This window comes from Grammomys surdaster, unplaced genomic scaffold (assembly GCF_004785775.1).
Source record: "Grammomys surdaster isolate TR1022 unplaced genomic scaffold, NIH_TR_1.0 124820, whole genome shotgun sequence".
In the NCBI taxonomy this organism is placed as follows: Eukaryota; Metazoa; Chordata; class Mammalia; order Rodentia; family Muridae; genus Grammomys; species Grammomys surdaster.
The window spans coordinates 84,980-104,324 of NW_021619764.1; the positions used below are offsets into that span (position 1 = coordinate 84,980).

General features: G+C 54.1%; 2 protein-coding genes across 6 annotated transcripts in view; one reads left to right on the plus strand and one right to left on the minus strand.

Moving 5' to 3' along the window:
- Positions 1–589: 589 nt before the first annotated feature.
- On the minus strand, positions 590–9,469 carry Znf467 (zinc finger protein 467). 5 transcript variants are annotated; one of them, XM_028784747.1, is made up of 5 exons: positions 8,810–9,295; positions 6,848–6,923; positions 6,075–6,191; positions 5,405–5,518; positions 590–3,108 (listed from the first exon to the last, which is right to left on the minus strand). In XM_028784747.1, exons 2-5 carry the CDS (start codon positions 6,879–6,881, stop codon positions 1,583–1,585), a joined length of 1,791 nt encoding a protein of 596 aa, XP_028640580.1. In that variant the 5' UTR covers positions 6,882–6,923; positions 8,810–9,295; the 3' UTR covers positions 590–1,582. The 5 variants fall into 5 exon arrangements, with proteins under 5 accessions (XP_028640580.1, XP_028640582.1, XP_028640583.1 ...); XM_028784749.1 differs by lacking the exon at positions 8,810–9,295 and adding an exon at positions 8,313–8,329; XM_028784750.1 differs by lacking the exon at positions 8,810–9,295 and adding an exon at positions 8,270–8,287.
- A 2,340-nt stretch (positions 9,470–11,809) lies between these two features.
- Sspo (SCO-spondin) overlaps positions 11,810–19,345 on the plus strand; it is a 53,342-nt gene continuing 45,806 nt past the window's right edge. Inside the window, exons 1-17 of the mRNA XM_028784722.1 lie at positions 11,810–11,859; positions 12,085–12,267; positions 12,697–12,779; positions 12,955–13,134; positions 13,344–13,588; positions 13,729–13,828; positions 14,468–14,626; positions 14,753–14,832; positions 15,153–15,305; positions 15,584–15,755; positions 15,873–16,113; positions 16,345–16,489; positions 17,414–17,531; positions 18,130–18,305; positions 18,385–18,612; positions 18,754–18,919; positions 19,025–19,262. Of these exons, the coding sequence (XP_028640555.1) occupies positions 11,810–11,859; positions 12,085–12,267; positions 12,697–12,779; positions 12,955–13,134; positions 13,344–13,588; positions 13,729–13,828; positions 14,468–14,626; positions 14,753–14,832; positions 15,153–15,305; positions 15,584–15,755; positions 15,873–16,113; positions 16,345–16,489; positions 17,414–17,531; positions 18,130–18,305; positions 18,385–18,612; positions 18,754–18,919; positions 19,025–19,262 (2,717 nt within the window). The remainder of the gene's footprint in view (positions 11,860–12,084; positions 12,268–12,696; positions 12,780–12,954; positions 13,135–13,343; positions 13,589–13,728; positions 13,829–14,467; positions 14,627–14,752; positions 14,833–15,152; positions 15,306–15,583; positions 15,756–15,872; positions 16,114–16,344; positions 16,490–17,413; positions 17,532–18,129; positions 18,306–18,384; positions 18,613–18,753; positions 18,920–19,024; positions 19,263–19,345) is intronic.

Below are 19,345 nucleotides of genomic sequence, written 5' to 3' on the forward strand. Positions count from 1 at the left end.
TCTTCAGGCATGGCTTCAGAAGTGGCAGCCTGTCAACCTCCCTAGACTAGTCTTGGACTTTTGGGCCCCTACTCTGCCCTCAAGGAGTCCACTGTGTCGGCTAGGTTTTGGGTTTATTTTGTTGCCAACTTGACAAAGCTAGAGTCATCTGGGAAGAAGGACCTCAATTGACAAGATCCACCAGACTAGCCTTTGTGAGTATTTTCTTGATTACTGGCTGATGTGAGAGGGGCCTCCTCTGTAGGCAGTGCCACCCCTAAGCAGGCGGTCCTGAACAAGTCATAAGAACAGGCCAAACGGCAGTATTCCTCCCTCCCTGGTCTATGCTTCAGTTCCTGCCCTGACTTCCGTGAATGATGGACTGTGACTTGGAAGAACAAAACAAATAACCCTCTCTGGCTAAGGTCAGTATTTCTATCACAGCAACAGTGAGTTGCTGTTAAGAAACCAAGAAACCCACTTAAGCTGTGATGGAAGGATCCTTGCTAACTGGCTTCTGACCCTTCTCAGGGCTTAGCACCCAGGAGACAGTTGCCTTGGGTATTTCTGTTGTTAGCAATCTAGTAATAGGACAGAAAGGAGTCTCCGCTTTCATCAACACCAGCTCTAGTTTTAATGAGAAACTGAAGTTCCGGGAGAGTAAAGGATGTCCTCCAAGCTCTTTATGAGGTCGAATCCAAAACAGTTCTCTCTAAACACATACCCCATCCCCCACTTCTCCCCTCACTGTCAGGCAGGCCCTCTGCTTCTGTCAGGCCCAGCTGGGTGTATAGCTGCAGTACCTTCAGGCTCTAGCACTCCTCACAAGGTGGAAAAAGTGATATAGAAACAACCTTTACAGCCTGTTCAAGCGCTGCCTCCTTCTGTACCTCCTAGGTAGGTGCATGTAAGGACGCTTCTGGGAAATCTCTTGAAGGGCTGCAAACAGGTGGTAAGGAGCTGGCACCTAGAGTAACAATGCTGGTCCCCTGGGAGCAGCCTAAGAGCTCTGGTCCTCATCTACTCCCTCCAAGCCAGACTTCTGTTACAGGCGCGCGCGTGCGCGCGCACGCACGCACAAACACACACCCATGCCCGCGCACACACGTGGGACCTTGGTAGGTGTTTGGCATATGTGCATATTACACTTTGGGAAGAACCAGCTAGCTAAGTTTACTTCCTGGACTGACAGGAGAGATCTTTTTCCTGTGGAAGGTGGCGGCAGTGAGTAGTCGGGCTTTCCTCCCCTGGCTCAGTTAACGGCCCCAGAACCTCAAATCTGAACTTCAAGTACATAAATAACTACTCTTTCCCTCGATTTAGAGGTCTCTTGCTCAGTCAGTCTCTCGTTGACCTGGTTGATCCCCAGAAATGCCTGGTTCTTTGTGCGCTATCTGCAAGAATAGTCTCTGTGTGTTGTCATTACTGTCAAGAGCTATGTATGTTTTTCGGACTTCTCGACTAACATTAAAGAAAGGTCAATGACTCAAGTGTCCTGGTGCTTTGGCAGCAACCTAGGTGTGAATGTTGAAAACTCACTAAGTCTCCAGGCATGAGTCTCCCAAATCTGTCGGGAAAGGCAGGATGCGGGTCAGAACTCCGCTTAGAAAAAGATTGGGGTTGGTGCCACCTCGGAGGGATTGGACCAGGCTGGAGCAGAGAGATTAGAGGCTGGGACTGGGAGGGCCGCTTCCCCATGGATGCGTTGGTGCCGCACCAGGTGGGTCTTGCGGCTGAAGCTCTTGGCGCACTGAGGGCAGGAAAAGGGGCGGGAGCCCGTATGGATCGCCTGGTGGCGGACCAGGTTGGTTTTGGAGCTGAAGCAGCGGGCGCAGACGGCGCAAGCGTAGGGGCGGCTGCCAGTGTGCACTGCCTGGTGGCGGCCCAGGTGAGATTTGCGACTGAAGCGGCGGCCACACTGCGCACAGGCAAAAGGTCTGGCGCCGCTGTGGGCCCGGGAGTGGGCGACTAGATTGGGTCGTGAGCCGAAGCGGCGGCCACACTGAGCACAGGCAAACGGCCTTTCGCCCGTGTGCACACGCCGATGCCGGGCGAGGTGCTGCCCGTGGGCAAAGCCGCGCCCGCAGTCGGGGCAGAAGAAGGAGCGCTCGCTGGAGGTGGTACGCTGGGGTGCCGCAGGCCCCGAACCCGTGCCACAGTCAGGCGCTTGGGGCGTGCAGGCTGATGGCTCGGCGGCGGCGGGGTCCACGTTGGTGCCGAGTGCACATTCATCGCACCCAAAAGGACGACCCTCGGTGAGATGCAGACTCTGGTGCGTAGCGAGGTTCTTTTTCCAGCCAAAGCTCTGCCCGCAGTGGGAACAAGCGAAAGGCTTGGGCCCAGGAGGGGACGGGGTAAGAGACGCGGTGGGGGAGTGAGGAGTAGCAGGAACGTCCGGAGAGGACCGGGTGCGGCTAGCAGCATCGTGCACCCTCTGGTGTCGCACCAGGTGTTGCTTGTGTGTGAAACTGCGTGTGCACTGGGTGCACTGGTAGGGCCTCTCGCCCGTGTGGATACGCTGGTGGCGGATCAGGTGTGTCTTCTTGCGGAAACGCTTCTCGCATTCGGTGCAGGGGAAGGGCCGCTCTCCGGTGTGGGTCTTCTGATGCGAGCCTAGGTGAATCTTCTGGCTGAAGCGTTTGCCGCACTCAGCGCAGGGGTAGGGACGCTCGCCAGTGTGCGTGCGCAGGTGGCGGGTCAGGTGGGCCTTCTTGCTGAAGCGCTTATCGCACTCTGAGCAAGGGAAGGGACGCTCTCCGCGGTGGCTGCGTTGGTGTAGGAGCATATGAGCACGCTGCGTGAAGCTGCGGCCACAGTCCGGGCAGGCACAAGGACCCTCGCCCCGGTGCAACCTCTGGTGCAGCCGCAGAGTTAGCTGATCCCGGAAACGCCGCTCGCATTCCTCGCAGCCATAAGGCTTCTCAGGGATCGGGGCCCACCCCGACAGTGCGATTCCACCTAGTGCCCCCGGTGTCCCTGGCTCCAGTTTATATGCAACAGCCAACTGACCCAAGTCAGGAGTGGGAAAAGGACTGGGAAGGAAGGAGAGATGCTGGGGCCATTCCACCTCCTCCTCGGCCTCCTGATCCTCATCCTCTACCTTCACCTTCCGAATCATCCATTCCTCCCCTGAGCAGTCAAAAAGAAACAAAAAAGAAGAAGAAAAAAAGAATTGTGTGAAAGCCCATCCATGGCGCATCCATTTGCCAGTCTGGCTCCTTTTGTACCCCACTCAAAGCGTCCTGGGAATCAGTAAACCCTAGAGTCCTTTCGTTCTCTTTCGGTCCCTTCTGCAGACAAAGCTGCTGGCAAGCATGGCCCCTCCTGGGACTGTTCTCCCAGGCTGGCCAGCTCCTCCACCCAGGAACCCTCCCTTGAATCCTTAGTAGACACCCCTCCCCCTGCTCCCTCAAGAACAGAACTGCTGCGGAATTCTGAGCTTCCATCCTTGAGGATGCCCACTATCACCCTGGCCCTTCTTGGGTGTCCTTCAAACTGGCTATAGTGTCAACAACTGCCTGGCCTTCACAGACCTATTCCCAGCCAACTTTAACCATAGGAGGCCGGATGGCCTTGGAACCTTGATGCCTCTTCCTGTGTTACCTCCTGGGCACCAGCGCACCCCTGAGCTCCATCCTGTCTTCTCAAATGCTCCCTCTTCTGCTCCATCCCCTTTGGAAGAGCTCCCTTCCTCCTGCTCTACAGGAGTGCGAAGTCCCATTAAGAAAGAAGCTGCACTTGGGAGGCCAAGGCACATGGATCTCTGGGTTTGAGGCCAGCCTTGTCTGCAGAACAAGTTCCAGGATAGCCAGGGCTATACAGAGATACCCCCACCCCCAAAAAAGAAAGAAGCTGGAGTTGACAGGATCAAAGGAAGAGTTAAGTGAGAGAAGACAAGACTGGAGTTTACAGGCTGGGGGGCAGAAGGTGGGTGAGGCCTCAAGGGGTGCCTCAACCCAAAGGGCAGATTCAAGTTCCCAGGGAATCCTTGCAAAATGCATCCATGCATGCAGAGGAATCTGTTCTCTTCCTTTGAAGCCCTCCTCCCCCACCTCCCAGTGAATCTTGTCTGAGAACATTCGAGCCACATGATCTGAGTGAGTGCTGCCTGGCCCTGAAAGCCTGTCATAGCCTGAGCCTTGATCATATTACACAGATTACATTCACTCCCAGTTTCTAACTCACTGGTTCCATCTCACTGTCTGCTCAGCCTCCGATGTCACTTCCCTCTTCTGCATGCCACTCCTCTGCTCAGGAATCAGCAATAGCTTCTAGGGTCACCAGGCCCCCCACTTTCCTAGTCTAGCTTCCTTTTCATTCAGGTGTGAAGCGTAGTCTTTCACAATGCTGCTCTCCAACCTGTCACAGATCACCTTTCCTGCTTCCTGCCTGGAAGTCCTTTCTCAGCCAAGAATGTCTTCCCCTCCTCCACCCCACTTAGAACCGCTGAAATCCATGTATCTCTCACGGTGCAGTATACCAAGCAACGTTTCTACATGTCTAGCACATAAAGATCCTTTACCATAAACTCCTATAGCAATCACCATTAATATTAGCTTCTGTGAACCTGTGGCTATGTATTGTTGGTTTAATTATTTGTCCTGCCTCATAGTAACAGCAGCCCAGCTATGGCTTAGCTTCTGCATGGCAGACATCTTGAATTCTAAAATCAATTCTATGACCATTTATTTGAAGCCAACTAGGGATTAGGCAGTGAGTGTGTGGCATCACAAAGCTTCACGCTAGCCAGGATGTTACTGTCACCTTGATGACGGGTGAGCAAACCACCCCTGGAGGGAACACAGCATCCCACCCCAAGAACATTCACCAGGTCAGTGCAGAACAAGGGTTCAACCCAGGTCTGTGCAGCTAGCTGCCCTGTCTTTCCCTGCCATACTCAACACTTTTGTGCAGTATGCACACACACAAAAAAAAACCTTTGTTGAGTCAGTGATGCCATTCAAGCAAGTGGTGATGAATGGATGGAAGAAGTGTTTGCATGCGTGTGTATGTGTTTGCACACACATGTGTGCGCATGTATGTGCGTGCTACAGACTGGGAGCCCTTGGTATCATGAAGATCAGCAGAGATTTGGGAAAAGGGGCACACAGGGTGGAGGCAGTGAACATACTGATGAACACTCTGTATCTTTGTTTATCTTTGTGGAAATTATAATCCAAGAGAACAACAGCACGGATGAATGGGGGAGGGGGGGATGATGAGGGAAGTTGGGACTTCCAGACTTCTCTGGTACCTTCCTCTCCCATTCTACTGTCCACAGATGTGAAACTCCTTTAGAGCTCTGAAGTACAACAGAGGAAAGGAGAGGGCCTGAAGCACACCTATCTCCTCAGAGAGAAGCCGTGGAACTTGCTTGGTCCCTGTTCCCTTTGCCTGATTCTCCTAGAGCATCAGAAAGACTCACCTGGGACAGAGCCTGCAGGCTCCGCCTTCTGTGGGGTACAGGCCTGGCTGCCCATACAAGGAGCTTCAGCTTGTTCTGTGTGGATGCCTTCTTTCTGGCCAGGAGTCTCATGCCCTAGAAGAAAAGAGGATGCCCAAGGACTCCGAAAACATCACAGATGGAAGGCAAACTGCACTGGTACTAGGAAGCAAGCCTGAACTCCCCCAAAGATCTCTGTCCTACATCATATCTGCAAAGACAAATTCCCAGTAGCTGAAGCAGGTGCTAAGGAAAGACAGGAGCCATAACTATGAGGAATGTCTGGACTATGTGTTTTATAAGTTCCAAGGCAAAACACGTGAGGAAGAGAATGGGAAGGAGCCAGGCTAGATCTTGCCTTGGGCAATCCTGCCTTGCGGCCACTTGGTTCCTCTCACTGTGCGTTATCACCCCATAGCACTTTCTATCTTTTAAGGTGGTTTATAATTTTTACCATGCTTACATTTCTTGTTGGCTGACTGCTGCCCATTCTAAGATTAAGTTCCTTGAAGGGAAGGACCTAGGTTTATTTAGTGCCTAAGGTATTCCAAATGTCCAGAATAGCTTCCAGCAGAGTAGGTGCTTAACAGACAGACGGCTTGTGGAAGAAGGAATATTCTTCCCAGAGCCCTCCTCCATGGTACCCACTTACCTGAGCAGGAGTGCAGCGTGCTCTCTTCTCTAGAAGATGACATCTTCTCCTGGGCATTATTGAACCCATCCCTGGGCTCACTTTGGGGAGCCATCTCTGGCTGTCCCACTGAGAATCCTGTTAAGAGGCAGAGGGATGAGTTCAAATGAAGCTTCTAGTATTGAACTGGTATCAGAGATGGGGCATTTTCCCGGCTGGTTTGGGAAAAAAGGTATCTCTTGTCTGTATGGATAAAGGACTGCCAAATTCCCCAGCAGTCTGGCCAGGTATTAAGCTCAGCCCTTTTAATTGAGGGGAGAAAAAAAAGAAAGAAAAGAAATTGAATAGTTTGAAATAGAAAAAAAAATGAATTCCAGTGCTGGGCAGGGGAGATGGCTCAGTGGGTAAAGGTACTTGCCTCTGTGCCTAATGATCTTCATTTGGTTTCCAAAACCCACATGGTAGGAGATAACTCAGAAAATTGTCACCTCACCTCCACACATGAGGTACACATAATAAACGCAATAAATAAATATGTAAGTGCAATGGATTTTGTTGTTTGTTTGGTTTTAGCTCCCAGTTCTCTGTGAATCCTGTGCACACATACAATCTAGTATTATCTCCCTGGTCTGGTCACTGAGACATATAATAATTTTTTAGGTGACCTAAAAAGATGTCTGCCTCTCCAGGCTGCCATGGTTTGGGGCTCAGGGTTGTAAACTCCTGAGGACAGCACTACTACACTTCGGGTGCCTAGGAACTCCCACCCTCCTGGTTCCTTTTTCCCCACTCACCCAAGGAGTTCAGGGCCTCCAGGGTCTCTCTCATGGCCACCAGGAGTGGCTCTCCTAGGTGATCAGGCCACAGACCCTAAAAAGACAGCCTTGTTCAGATTCTTCCTGTCAGCCTCCACCTAGGTCTCAGTTATCCCCAAGAACACCAAAGTGATGTCCTAGGCACAGGTGAAGGAACTCAGGACACTGGATTTGGAACAGAGGCCTCTGAAGATGGGTACACACAATCACACGGAACCTTCTGCAAACTCTGCTTGGCTATGGATATCTGCCCCTGTCCCCACCTGTCAAATCTTTAAAACCATCCCCAAGCCGTCAGCAGTCACTCACCACCCACTGTGCCTTTGCCAGGGGAAGTACAGGGACCACTTAATGCTCTGGACCAAGACGGGGAGTGGGAAACTACAAGTAGACCCTTCAGCCCCCGGGGCAGGAGCTAGTGAAATAAGAGCCAACCCTGGAGAGCCCTGGAGGACCAGTAACACTTTAGGGATACGGGGAAGGGGGGAGGTGAACAAGAGCTCTTGCAGAGGTAGTAAATGACTCTGACTTCCTCTCCCTAAACCCCTACCTCAAAGACTCACAACCCCCACAGGACTAACCCGGCGAGGACAACCCCCACACCAGGCCAGGACACTCCCCGATTTTTGCACTTCCTTGCTCCTCTTCCAACCGGTTCTCTGCCCCTCCTTTAGCAGACTCCCCTCCCCCCTCCCTGGCAGCCTTCCCTCTGCCCCTCCCCTCTCTCGCTGCCTTCCGCCCTCTCTCCCCACCAAATCTGGCAGCCTTTTGGGGCTCCTCCTCCTGCCCCGCCCCTTTGGCTCCTCCCTTGCGCGCACCCGTCGGGTCAACCCCCAGGGGCCCCCTTCGAGTCGGCCCTCAGCAGCTCCGGCTTCTCCCGACCCTCCTCTCCCAGCAGTCTTGGGCAGCGCTCCCCTCCCCCTTCCTCCTATGCCCGCCCGCCTAGTTCTCCGCACGCCACCCCCCTCCCCGGGCTGCACACTCCCTCCCTTCCTTCCCCCTCCTCTTTTCCTTCCTCCCCCAACTCCCGCCCTCCCCTTTTCAGCTGCTCTCCCCCATCCGCTTGCCCCTCCCCTCTCCTCCCCCACTCGGGTTTCTTTTCCTTCTTTCCTCTCCTCGGTTCCCTCCCCCTCCCCCACACCATCCTCCCCTCTGCTTCCCTCCCTCCCGCTGCTCTCCTTCCCCCTCAGCGGCCCCCGCCTCCCTTCCCCCTCTGCCTACCCTGCAAGCTCGGGCTCCGCTTCTCTCCCCTCCCGGTCCCCAGCCTTGTTCTTCCCCTCCCCCTCCTAGTCCGCTCCGAGTCTCACGCCCCCCACCTCGGGGGGATCCGAGCTTACCCCGCAGTCTCTGGACCTACTCCCTGGCTCTGCCCCTCCCCATCCCCCTTTCTTCCCAACACACCTCCCTCTCCGCTGCCCCTTGCCCATTTCTGCTCCCCACTGACTTCACGTCCTCTCCGGAGTTTTCCTTCTGACTAGACTCCCCCCCCCCCCCCCCCCCCCCCCCCCCCAGAGGGGGGGGGGGGCGCGGGGCGCGGCCCCCTGCCCTGCTCTAAGCTCACCTGTCAGCGTCCTTCGCTCCCGACCAGCCCCATCCCTGAGCCCGTCTCCTGCCCCTTCGCGCTGGACCCTTCCTCTATCCCGAGGAACCCTACTCCGGCTCCTTGGGATCCTCCCCGCCGGCGCCTCCCGCCCTCTTCCCACCTGCTCCCACCGGGCTTCTCCTAGTCCCTGCCCTCCCCTCCAGTTTCCTAGTCTCTCCCTCTGCGCCGGGACCCTCCCTCCTGACTCCCCTCCCTCTTCTGACCCCCACCCCTCCCCCACACTCGCGTCTGCGCGCCCCTTCCCTCGGGGTTGTCACCTGCCTGAGCCGGCGGGGCTTGTAAAGCTCCGTTTGGGTGGCGGGCGGAGACGCCCGCTCCGGAGCCTGGGGTGTCCTTACCTGGCGGGCTCGTGCGGCTACGTGCCGCGGCCCGCTTTGGGGACCCAGGCGCTCGGGCCTCCGGTCCCGGGCGGCCGTTTGCACAATGGCGCCGGCTGCCTGCAGCTTGGGTGCGGGCTGCCCGAAAGACTCCGGGACTGACAGCCCTGAAACTTCGCGGGGAGGGGAAGGAAAGACGCGGAGGGAGAGGGTGCGGGGCTGCGTTGCGGGTGATGGGGGAGGAACCTGGGAAGCGGGAACACTGCTCCGGGGCACAGGCTCAGGCGGCAGGGGCACCAGGCTAAGGCGCAGGGTCTTCGAGAGACCCGTCGCGGGAGGGTGCACTAATGGGCTTCGGTGCAGGTGATGGTCTGCAGGCAAGATGCCCGGAGTGTGGAGATGGAAAATGGGAGCTTAGGATCGAGGAAGGGCAGAGGGGAGAGGAAGGAGAAGAAGCTAGGGAGGAAGGGCACTCGGGCTAGAAGGGAGGGTGCTCACTGCCTAGGAGGGAGGAGCTGGGGAAAGGTGGAGCGCGGAACGGGGTGGTGGTGGTAGTAGCGAAGAGTTGGGGGGAGCAGGGAGAGGAGGGGGCGTGTTTGGGGAGGAGAGCTATGTGTGCATGGCTGCCTTTAAAATCGCCAGTGGCAGCCGAGTATGTGGTAGCGCCGCGGTCCCGCGGGAGACTGTCTGGCCAGCAGAGATTGGGAGAATCGGTCAAAAAAAAAAAACTCTCCACCAGGATCCACCCAGACTCGAGGACGCGAGCCAAGTCCCACTGCAGGGGCTGAGGATTAAGAACCAAGCTGAGAGGGCAGAGAGAGGGCTCTCAAAGTAGAAAATGGGGATAAATAGAACTAAGTCCCCAACTGAGACGGCTGGACCGGCATGGAGGCTACAGGGGGTGAGGCGGGGCTGGCCTGGGCGGGGGCGGGGGAGTGTTTTCAGTGGGTAAGAAAACCTCGTGGCGTTAGGTGTGGACCTCTCCCCAGACTTCCGCCGTTTCTGCTCTTGAGTGCAGGTACTCCTGGGCCTTATCCATCCACCTCTGCACCCCGGACACCTTCTCCCAGTCCTGGAACTAAAATCTAAGCTGGATATTCCATGCCCTGTGATTTTTCTTCAGACTCCCATGGGCTCTCATTTCCGCCTGCATGCCCCTGTAGGGGAAAGGGCAGATCCAAGTTCTCCCCAGTCCAAACTTCCTTTGTCAGCCAAGTTGCAGAACAGAGCTGGAAGAGAGTCTGGGAAGAGGAGACCAGTAAATGGCCCTTCTGGATAGCACAAGGTCCCTGACTATAGCGCCCTGACACAAGGATAGTGACACCTGTGGAGTCAGGACAGTGACCCAAGGCTGGCCTTAGAAGATGAAGGGGGCTGTCCTCAACATTTACAGATAGTTAAAGTGAGGTCTGGAGCAGTGGAAACCTGAAGGGTCAGGAGGTCTTGTGACTCAAGATGTAAAAGGCTCTTCTAATCCCTGGATGCTTCACTGACTGAAGGTGGTGTAGGAGCAGAGTTTAACTCTCTGTGTGCAGGAGTTGGCTATGAGAACTGCCATCCATGTGTGTAGGGTATGCAGGAACAGTGGCCAGGTGAGAGTGAGAGACGTTAAAAGGACATTATGCCCACAACAGATGCTGGCCCTTTCCCAGGACTCTGCTCAACTCCCAGGCACTAACCCTAGATATCTGGAAGAAACTGGGGAGATTCATACTGGCTCTATTTTGGTTCCAGGCCCAATAGTAGGCCCAGAAGAAGGAGGTCCCAGGCCAGCTGTGATGTGCCAGGTGGGGTGACCATGCAGGATGCCCAATGGGACCTCATTTCATTATGAAATGAAAGGATTCAGAGCTTCAGGTACAGCTGTATTCCAGCCCAGTGGCCTTAGAGGTCTACTGGTGACCAGGGTGTAACCAGGATTTGCCTGTGGATCCTGCAGCTGCCTCCTCTAACCCGGACACTGAGATTATTTCATCCGGCTTAGCTCTGCTCCATCCAGGGGCAGGAGGAACCAGCTCCCTCCCAGTCTTATTCAACACCTCTCTCCTTCCCATCTTCCTGGATCCTTTCAGTGTTTGAATGCTTTGAGACCCTCAGTAACACCACAGGTGACCAAATGGCCCCAACCACCTCATACAAATACTGACTGATACAAACACTGACTCATACAAATACAAAGACTGACCTTACTGAAGAAAGGATTTATGTCTCCCTGTTGTCTCCACATACTCGGGTGCTCTCTCTTCCTCTGCACCTGGCCTGAGGGAAAAGGGAGAGGAAAGAGGACACAGAACACTGTAATAAAGGCAATGGTTTATTTCATGTATGTTTTGCCTGTATGTTTGCTACATGTGTGCCTGGTGCTACTGAGGTCAGAAGGCTTTGGATCCCCTGGAACTGGAGTTATGGATGCTTGTGAGCTAAAGGGGTGGGTGCCCAGAACCAAATCTGGGGGTACCGAGTGTTCTAAACCACTGAGCCACCTTCTCTCTAGCCTTGCAGATTTTAGAGGGTGGAGAGACCCTCCCACACCTGAAGTTTCAAAAAGCTTATTGAGTCTCATCTGTGCAGCCTTGGGAAGTCCCTGAATGTTTTACTGGGAAGGAAACAGACGCCCAGAAAGGGAAGGTGTCCTGATCACACTCATATATTAGTTTGTGATCGTACTTGAATGTATAGAAAAGCCAGGGGCTCAAAGTGTCCAGCTGTAGTCCCATCTACACACACACACACACACACACACACACACACACACTGGGAGGAGTGTGATGGGCCCTGTTTCCAGGGAGAATTGCCCTCTGAAGGGATGCTGGAGGTAGGTCCAATCTGGTTCTGAGCAGCTGGTACCCAGGGGCAAGAGGCTGGGATAAAATCTATCCTTGTGAAGAGCTTCGGACAGACTGAACTCCAGGTTAATTCAGACCTCAGTGTGGGACAGTGCTATCCTCTCTGGTCTCCTCCACCAGCATTGCCCGAGTCCAAGCCTCGGGTCCTCCTAAAGGCAACCTGCGTTGGAGCACTATGCTGCTTCCTGCCCTTCTCTTTGGGATGCTATGGGCTCTGGCTAATGGGTAAGCCGCTTCTAGGGATCTCCCAATAAGATCTTCCTGCCTGTCTATACCTAGGCTCCCTCTGGGATGCCAGGATTTTCTTTTAGCACTTTTCTATTGACCCTAACCTCTCCCTTCTTTCAAGTACTTTTCCCAGCAATCCTTGGGGGCTTGGATTCATAGTAGCGAGCTTCATGGTGACAGAGGGGACAATACAGGTTTCTGTGGTCTCCTATTCCTGGACAGGCATTGGTGTGAACAGACAGAGACTGTCCATGTGGAAGAGGAAGTAACGCCTCGTCAGGAGGACCTGGTACCCTGCACCAGTTTGTACCATTATAGCCGCCTAGGCTGGCAGCTGGACCTGTCCTGGAGTGGCCATGTGGGACTCACCAAGTCCCCAGCAATTGGGCTCTGTGCAGTCTACAAGTGAGTGAGGGTCAGAACCTGGGCTGTCTGCCGGACAGGAAAGGAAAGAGTGACCGCAGGATATCCTGAGAATGGGGGAGGACTGGGAGGAACTAGTGCAGCGGGCATTTGGGGAACAGGTTCTGGCTGGATTCAAGGAAGGGTGGAAAGAGATGATGAAGGTGGATGAGAGGGCACCATGGTGGGCACAGTATGGTGGGGAAGAGGGGTGTGACACTTCTCCCTTCTGCCCCAGGCTACTTCCTAGCATTCATTCTTGCTTTGCATTTGAAAGTAAGGCCCCAGGAGAGGAGAATGACTACCCCTCAGAGTAGTGCACCAGAGCTAACCCACTGAGTACTTGACCAGACCAAGACCCACCTTGCCTTATGGTGGGACTTGGCTGAAGATTAACATCTCTCCCTGCTTCTCTCTGTGTGGTGGGATCAGACCCCCAGAAACCAGGCCTGCTACTTGGAACCGGACAGTGAGGGCTTGTTGTCCTGGATGGGGGGGTACTCACTGTACCGATGGTAAGTACCCAAGAAGAATGGGCAGGTGGTACCTTTGGGGTAGCGGCTGTGAAAGGGAACCCATCTGTGATATGGCAGAGGTGACAGACTGCCTGAAGACACAACAGGTCTGGTTGGCTTTCAGAGCCATCTAAATCATGGCAAACTGGGTGTGCCCCATTCTTTTCTACCACAGCCCTTGCTGAAGCCAACCCTAAAGGTCATTGCTTTGTCACATGGCATTGCCAGCCTCTAGCAGGCTCAGCTAATTCTTCGGCAGAAAGCCTGGACGAATGCTGTGCCAAGCCCTGGGGACATAGCTGGAGGAACAGCAGCTCCCAGATGTGCCTCAGCTGTTCTGGTCAGCACCGCCCAGGTGGGTCTGTAGCCTCCAATTCTGGAGACAGGCTTATCCAGACCCTCATCCTCACCCTTAAGAGTTCCAGGCCTTTCCACCAGGTCCTGCCTACTCCTATGGTCTCTCCGAGGGACCATGCCCTGACTTCACGCCTCCTGCTGTGCCAGAACTGTGTCCTCACCTCTGCTCCTGCATTTAGAGGCTTACACATGATATCACTTGTTCAGGCAACGCTTCCTCTGAAGACATCCTGCAGCCTCTGGCAGGGGCTATAGGCCAGCTCTGGAGCCAGCGCCAGCGTCCCTCAGCCACCTGTCTTACCTGGTCTGGCTTCCACTACCAAACCTTTGATGGACGTCACTATCACTTCCTGGGACAATGTACCTACTTGCTAGCTGGTGCTATGGATTCCATCTGGGCTGTCCACCTCAGGCCTAGTGTCCACTGTTCCCAGCCTAGGCACTGCTGGCTGGTAAGAGAGAGAGAGAGAGAGAGAGAGAGAGAGAGAGAGAGAGAGAGAGAATGAATGAATATATGACCCCAGGGAAGGTCTGGACGTGGCAGGGATAGGAGAGGAGAGTTGCACATCTGGTCCGCTGCTTTCTCTCTCAGGTTCAAGTGATAATGGGTCCTGAGGAGGTATTGATCCGAGATGGAGAGGTCTCTGTGAAGGGACAGCCAGTGCCTGTTGGGGAGCCTCTGCTGCTCCATGGTGAGGGTTTCTTCACTCCTCTGGGGTGGTCTGCCTATTCCTGAGGGCAGGGTGGCAGGCTAGGGCAGAGCTGCTGCACCCCCCGAATGCTGTTGAGAAACTTTTGAAAATTAGGGGTCAGGAAGACATAAGCCTAGCTTACTCACTTCTTACTGTCTTCAACTGTGACTTGGGCGAGCCACTCTGTTTACCTGCCTTGAGCCTCATGAGAGTATCATCATGGCTGGGACAGGAGGCTGGGGCTAAGTGCGTATGTGTCTATATGGTATGGGTGGGTGGATGGAGTGTATGTAGTGTGTATGTATTATCTGTGTAGAAGTGTGTTATGTGTGTATGAATGCTGTGAGGTATGTGGTTTATGTTGGGTATTGTGGTACATGGAATGTATATATAGTATGTGTGTTATATGTGTATATGTAGTGTGAGTGGAATGTGTATATAGTGTATGTGTGGTATGTATATAGTTTATGTGTGGTGTGGATATAGTGTATGTGATATCTCTCAATATACCAGCCACAGCAGGAAGACCACAGTGCAGAGCTTGGAAATCTGTGTGAATTCTTTCCCTATGCAGTTTACACCATGCTGATGAGATGGGAATGTGGCCCTCGAGACTGAATGACCCTATCCTCTTTCCAGGGATGAGCCTGCAGTGGCAGGGAGATTGGCTGGTGCTCTCTGGGGGCCTGGGGGTTGTTGTAAGACTGGACAGGTCCAGTTCCATCTCCATCTCCGTGGACCATGAGTTCTGGGGACAGACACAGGGCCTCTGTGGTCTTTACAACGGCAGGCCAGAGGGTATGTGAGATGTAGCTTGGTGTGTCTAGAGGAGGGAGGGAGTGTTGGGGGAGGGAGAGAGGAAGGGAGGGAGGGAAAAAAGAGACTTAGGACTCTAGGTCTAGCATTGGCTTCAACTTTCCTCAGATGACTTTGTGGAAGTTGGAGGGGGATTGGCTATGCTAGCTGCTACCTTTGGGAATTCATGGAAGCTCCCTGGCTCTGAGGTGAGATTGTCTCCTGCCTGCCTACTGTTTTCCTGGGGCCTTCATGGAGAACACACAGGTCCCAGGCCCCATAGGGAGCCTGGCACCTGCTGTATAATGACACTCCCAGGTCCTCCATTATGACCACTGAGCAGCCTTGTATGGGCTGACTGTGGCTCTGGCTTTCTCTGAGCTGGGATTATCACTTTGCTGCCAGCTGCAGCCCTGGTCTAGTGGGCATAACAGTTGGGTCTGGAGGCAGCTATGAGGATGGTAATCACTTTCCCGGTTTTCTGGCTAATGTCTCTCATCCCTGTTTCCTGGCCTGTCTCTGTTCTCAGCCTGGGTGTCTGGATGCCGTCGAGGTGGCCCGGGGCTGTGAGGGCCTCCTAGAAGGTACATTCACTGGCTTGGAAGCTGGTGAGCTTCAAGCTCAAGCCCAGGATATGTGCCACCAACTGCTGGGGGATCCATTCCGGCAATGCCACGGACAGGTATGGGTGGGATGGAGGTGATGACCAGCTCTAGAGGGGAGAGGTTTCGGAGAGACTAGTGGATGCTTAAGAGATGCCAGTTGAGCGATCTGATCCTGTCATTGGGTGCTCTTTCCCTGTCTTTGGTGTTACCTTTGAGAACAAGATGGCTGTTCTTGTGACTCATGGGGACCCTTCTAGCACTTACCATATTTGGTTTCCAGTTGAGATGTCAAGAGGAGACAGGAGATGTTGGTGAGGTAAGGCGTTTGCTGACTGAGGATTTCCCTTCCCTACAGGTTCCCCCAGATGCATACCATGAGACCTGCCTCTTTGCCTACTGTGTCAGAGCCACAGCAGGCAGTGGCCCAGAGGGGCAAGCAGAAGCTTTGTGTGCCACCTTTGCCAACTATGCCCAGGCCTGTGCCAGGCAGCACATCTATGTGCGGTGGAGGAAGCCTGGCTTCTGTGGTACGCTGGGTCTGCCAATCACAAACTAACCGAGATCCATGAGTGGCCTAAGGGCTTCCTGGCTGTCTCCCATGGCCTATTGGATTTGCAAAGCCAACCCCTCTTTTGTTCCTACAGAACGGTTGTGTCCAGGGGGACAACTCTACACTGATTGTGTCTCATCCTGCCCACCCAGCTGTTCCACAGTAGCCCAGGGCGAGGAGGGATCTTGTGGGAAAGAGTGTGTGAGTGGCTGTGAGTGTCCAACTGGCCTCTTCTGGGATGGTGCCCACTGTGTGCCTGCTGCCCACTGCCCCTGCTACCACCGGCGCCAGCGCTACGCCCCTGGTGACACTGTGAAGCAGCAGTGCAACTCTTGGTGGGTCTTTGGGCCATGTCCTGACACTTTTCTTTGTGCTGTCTCTGAGATCTACTCCTCTCAATAACCGGCTCATTCTGGGGTCTCCCACCCAATGATCTGTGGCATTTTCTGGCATAACTGATGACTGTCCACTTCTACTGGTGGTGGGTGTGCCAGGGGAGAGAAAGACTCAATACCCTGGGATGGAGCTGATGCCACAGTTTACTGTCCCACCCCCTGTGCCTTTAGTGTGTGCCAGGATGGCCGCTGGCACTGTGCCCAGGACCTGTGCCCTGCTGAGTGTGCAGTGGGTGGTGACGGGCATTACTTCACCTTTGATGGGCGGAGCTTCTCCTTCAGGGGCAATCCCGGCTGCCACTACAGCCTGGTGCAGGTATGCTGACAGCCTATGTCAGGAGGGAGATTTTGTTAGAGTGGGTCCTCACAAGGGAGTTCTGCGGGGAGATGACTGTAAACCAGGCATTAGAGTAATAGGTGTAATATATAGCTCCTTATAAGAAGAATTGAATAGCCATTCTGGTGGGAGAATGGCTGCTGGCACCCTGCCCACCCCCCATTCTTTCTAGTTTCCACCTCTTCTAACTGGTCATCCTAGTCTAGAGCCACAGAACTAAACCCATCTTCATAGACCCTTTTACAGGTGTAACACACTGGACTTGTCACAGGCAGTAGAAAGAAGGGACCCTCCTCAGTGACACTGAAGCTTCCCAAGCTCAGCACACACGTCATTGTTTTCCATCCTTCTGGGGCCTGATTAGTGATTTCTCAGTTTTAGTCTTGGACCACTGTAGTCTCTTTCCTTGCTCCTTCTTGCCTGGGTGACAGTGGGGTGAGGAAATCGGGGGAGAGGAGGGTAACACGCTGGTTTGTTATCCAGGGTAGCTGTCTCCCCATCACCTGGCCAAAGATGCATGAGGTATATACACATGGACGGAGGCTACATGTCAACACACACACACACACACACACACACCAATCCACACACAGTCATGTTGTATATGAAGATTCAACAAAAGTGTATACATATACCTATAGGAACACTCATGCGGTGGGAGAGGAGTATGGACACACACACTGTCACACACACACACACACACACACACACACACACACACACGTCACACAAACCTCCTCACCACATACACCCATGTCCATTCACCTGTGTCAGTCCCTGGTGAGGTAAGCACATCTTGCCTCACAGAATCTGTCTGGCTAGCAGCTGTGTCGGGTAGGAGCAGAAGTTACCTGAGGCCTCCTCATGGGTCCTCCACACATCCCACCATCCTGTCTACCCTAGGACTCTGTGAAAGGCCAGCTGCTGGTCGTGTTGGAACATGGGGCCTGTGACACTGGGAGCTGCCTGCATGCCCTCTCTGTCTTCCTGGGGAACACCCACATTCAGCTCAGATACTCAGGTAGCTCCGGCTCTGCCTCCTTGTCTAATGTGGGACCTTTATTCTCTGGAGAGTAGACAACGTCTTTGGGGGTACCAACAGGGCCTATTGTTCATCGTTTTTACTCTGTACCCTCAGGCCTACCCAGTACCCTCACACACCCTCTTTGGATTCCAATAACTGTCCTTTGATTGTTCTTGATTGCTGTACCTGCAGTTACTACCTGCCTCATGCGTCCTTCCCAGAGGCAGACGCACTATCCCAGGGATATTTTCTAAGACATTTTCTGCTGATCTTCAGGGGTAAATAAAAGTCACACAGTTCTAAGGGTTAGAAAGGCCTTGGACATGAGCAGAAGACTAACCCCTCCCAAGAACCTATCCCTCCAACTCTGCCAAGCTGAGGCCTGCTGCTGGCTCTTTTTACTCAACTCCTCCCAATACTGACCAGACAAACAGGGATGGGAGGGTGGCCTCTGGTAGGACAGGTGCCCTCTACGGATCACGGTAGTTGCTCCCTCATCCCACACTGGCACATGTCCTCCCATTTTTTGCCAAGCCCCTCTTGCATCCCCTTCCTTCCACAGACTCCCCATTACATGGTCAGGCCTCTCTTCCAGGAGCTGTTCTCATAGATGGGCAGGATGTAGACTTGCCCTGGATGGGTGCTGAGGGATTCAATGTTTCCCGTGCCTCTTCTACGTTCTTGCTATTGCGCTGGCCTGGGGCCTGGGTTCTCTGGGGAGTGACTGACCCTGCAGCATACATCACCCTGGACCCTCGTCATGCCTACCAGGTATGCTGGGAGGCCAGCGAATGTCTGGGCTAGACTAGCTAAGATTGTATTTCACTTTTATATGTCTTCCACGGCTCAGGTGCAGGGTCTGTGTGGCACTTTTACCTGGAATCAACAGGATGACTTTCTGACACCAGCTGGAGATGTGGAGACTAGTGTCACTGCCTTTGCTAACAAGTTCCAAGTGTCAGGTGATGGAAGGTGCCCCTTGGTGGACCACACCCCACTCTCCTCCTGCAGTACTTACTCTGAGCGTCTCACTTTCGCAGAGACAGCCTGTGCCATCTTGCATGGCCATGCCTTTCAGGTACTAGGGTGTCCTCTCTGCCCATAAGATCAAGGATCCAAAGTTCTAGAGAGAGAGTTCAAGGGCACAGGGGGCAGCAGGGGGATCCCAAGGGAATGAGATGCATGAAGAAAGAACTGCCCCTTTTCTTTTTGCCCCGAGGAGTGTCATGGGCTAGTAGACAAGGAACCATTTCGATTGAGATGCTTGGAGGCCGTGTGTAGCTGTGCCCCTGGCAGGGACTGCGTGTGCCCTGTGCTCTCTGCCTATGCACGCCACTGTGCCCAGGAGGGTGTCCTGCTGCAATGGAGGAATGAGACCCTGTGCCGTGAGTTTCTCTGCCCAGTCAACCCTAACCTGTCAAGGTACAGGGACTTGAGGTTCAGACTTCAAAGTGGCTAGGCTTCTGATTTTCATATATTCCTGTGTCCAGCTGTCTCGTGTCCTGGTGGCCAGGTGTACCAGGAGTGTGCCCCAGTGTGTGGTCACCATTGTGGGGAGCCAGAGGATTGTAAAGAGCTTGGCAGCTGTGTGGCTGGTTGTAATTGTCCCCCGGGACTACTGTGGGACCTTGAGGGCCAGTGTGTGCCTCCCAGTATGTGCCACTGTCAACTTGGAGGTCGTAGTTATGCCTTTAACACCACCACTATGGTGAAAGACTGCAGACACTGGTAAGACCTGCTACCCTTGGGCAAAGAGGAAGGCAGGGGGCTGGGGGGGGGGGGGATGGCTGGGTGTGCTGCACGGTCACAGG

Bases quoted from the DNA above. Each gene is read 5' to 3' on its own strand.
- Znf467 (XM_028784747.1), bottom strand. From the start codon at position 6,881: ATGAGAGAGACCCTGGAGGCCCTGAACTCCTTGG. The intron at 6,192-6,847 runs GTGAGTGGGGAA...GCCTCTTAACAG, and splicing joins GGAGGCCCTGAACTCCTTGG to GATTCTCAGTGGGACAGCCA. The intron at 5,519-6,074 runs GTAAGTGGGTAC...CTTTTCTTCTAG, and splicing joins CACGCTGCACTCCTGCTCAG to GGCATGAGACTCCTGGCCAG.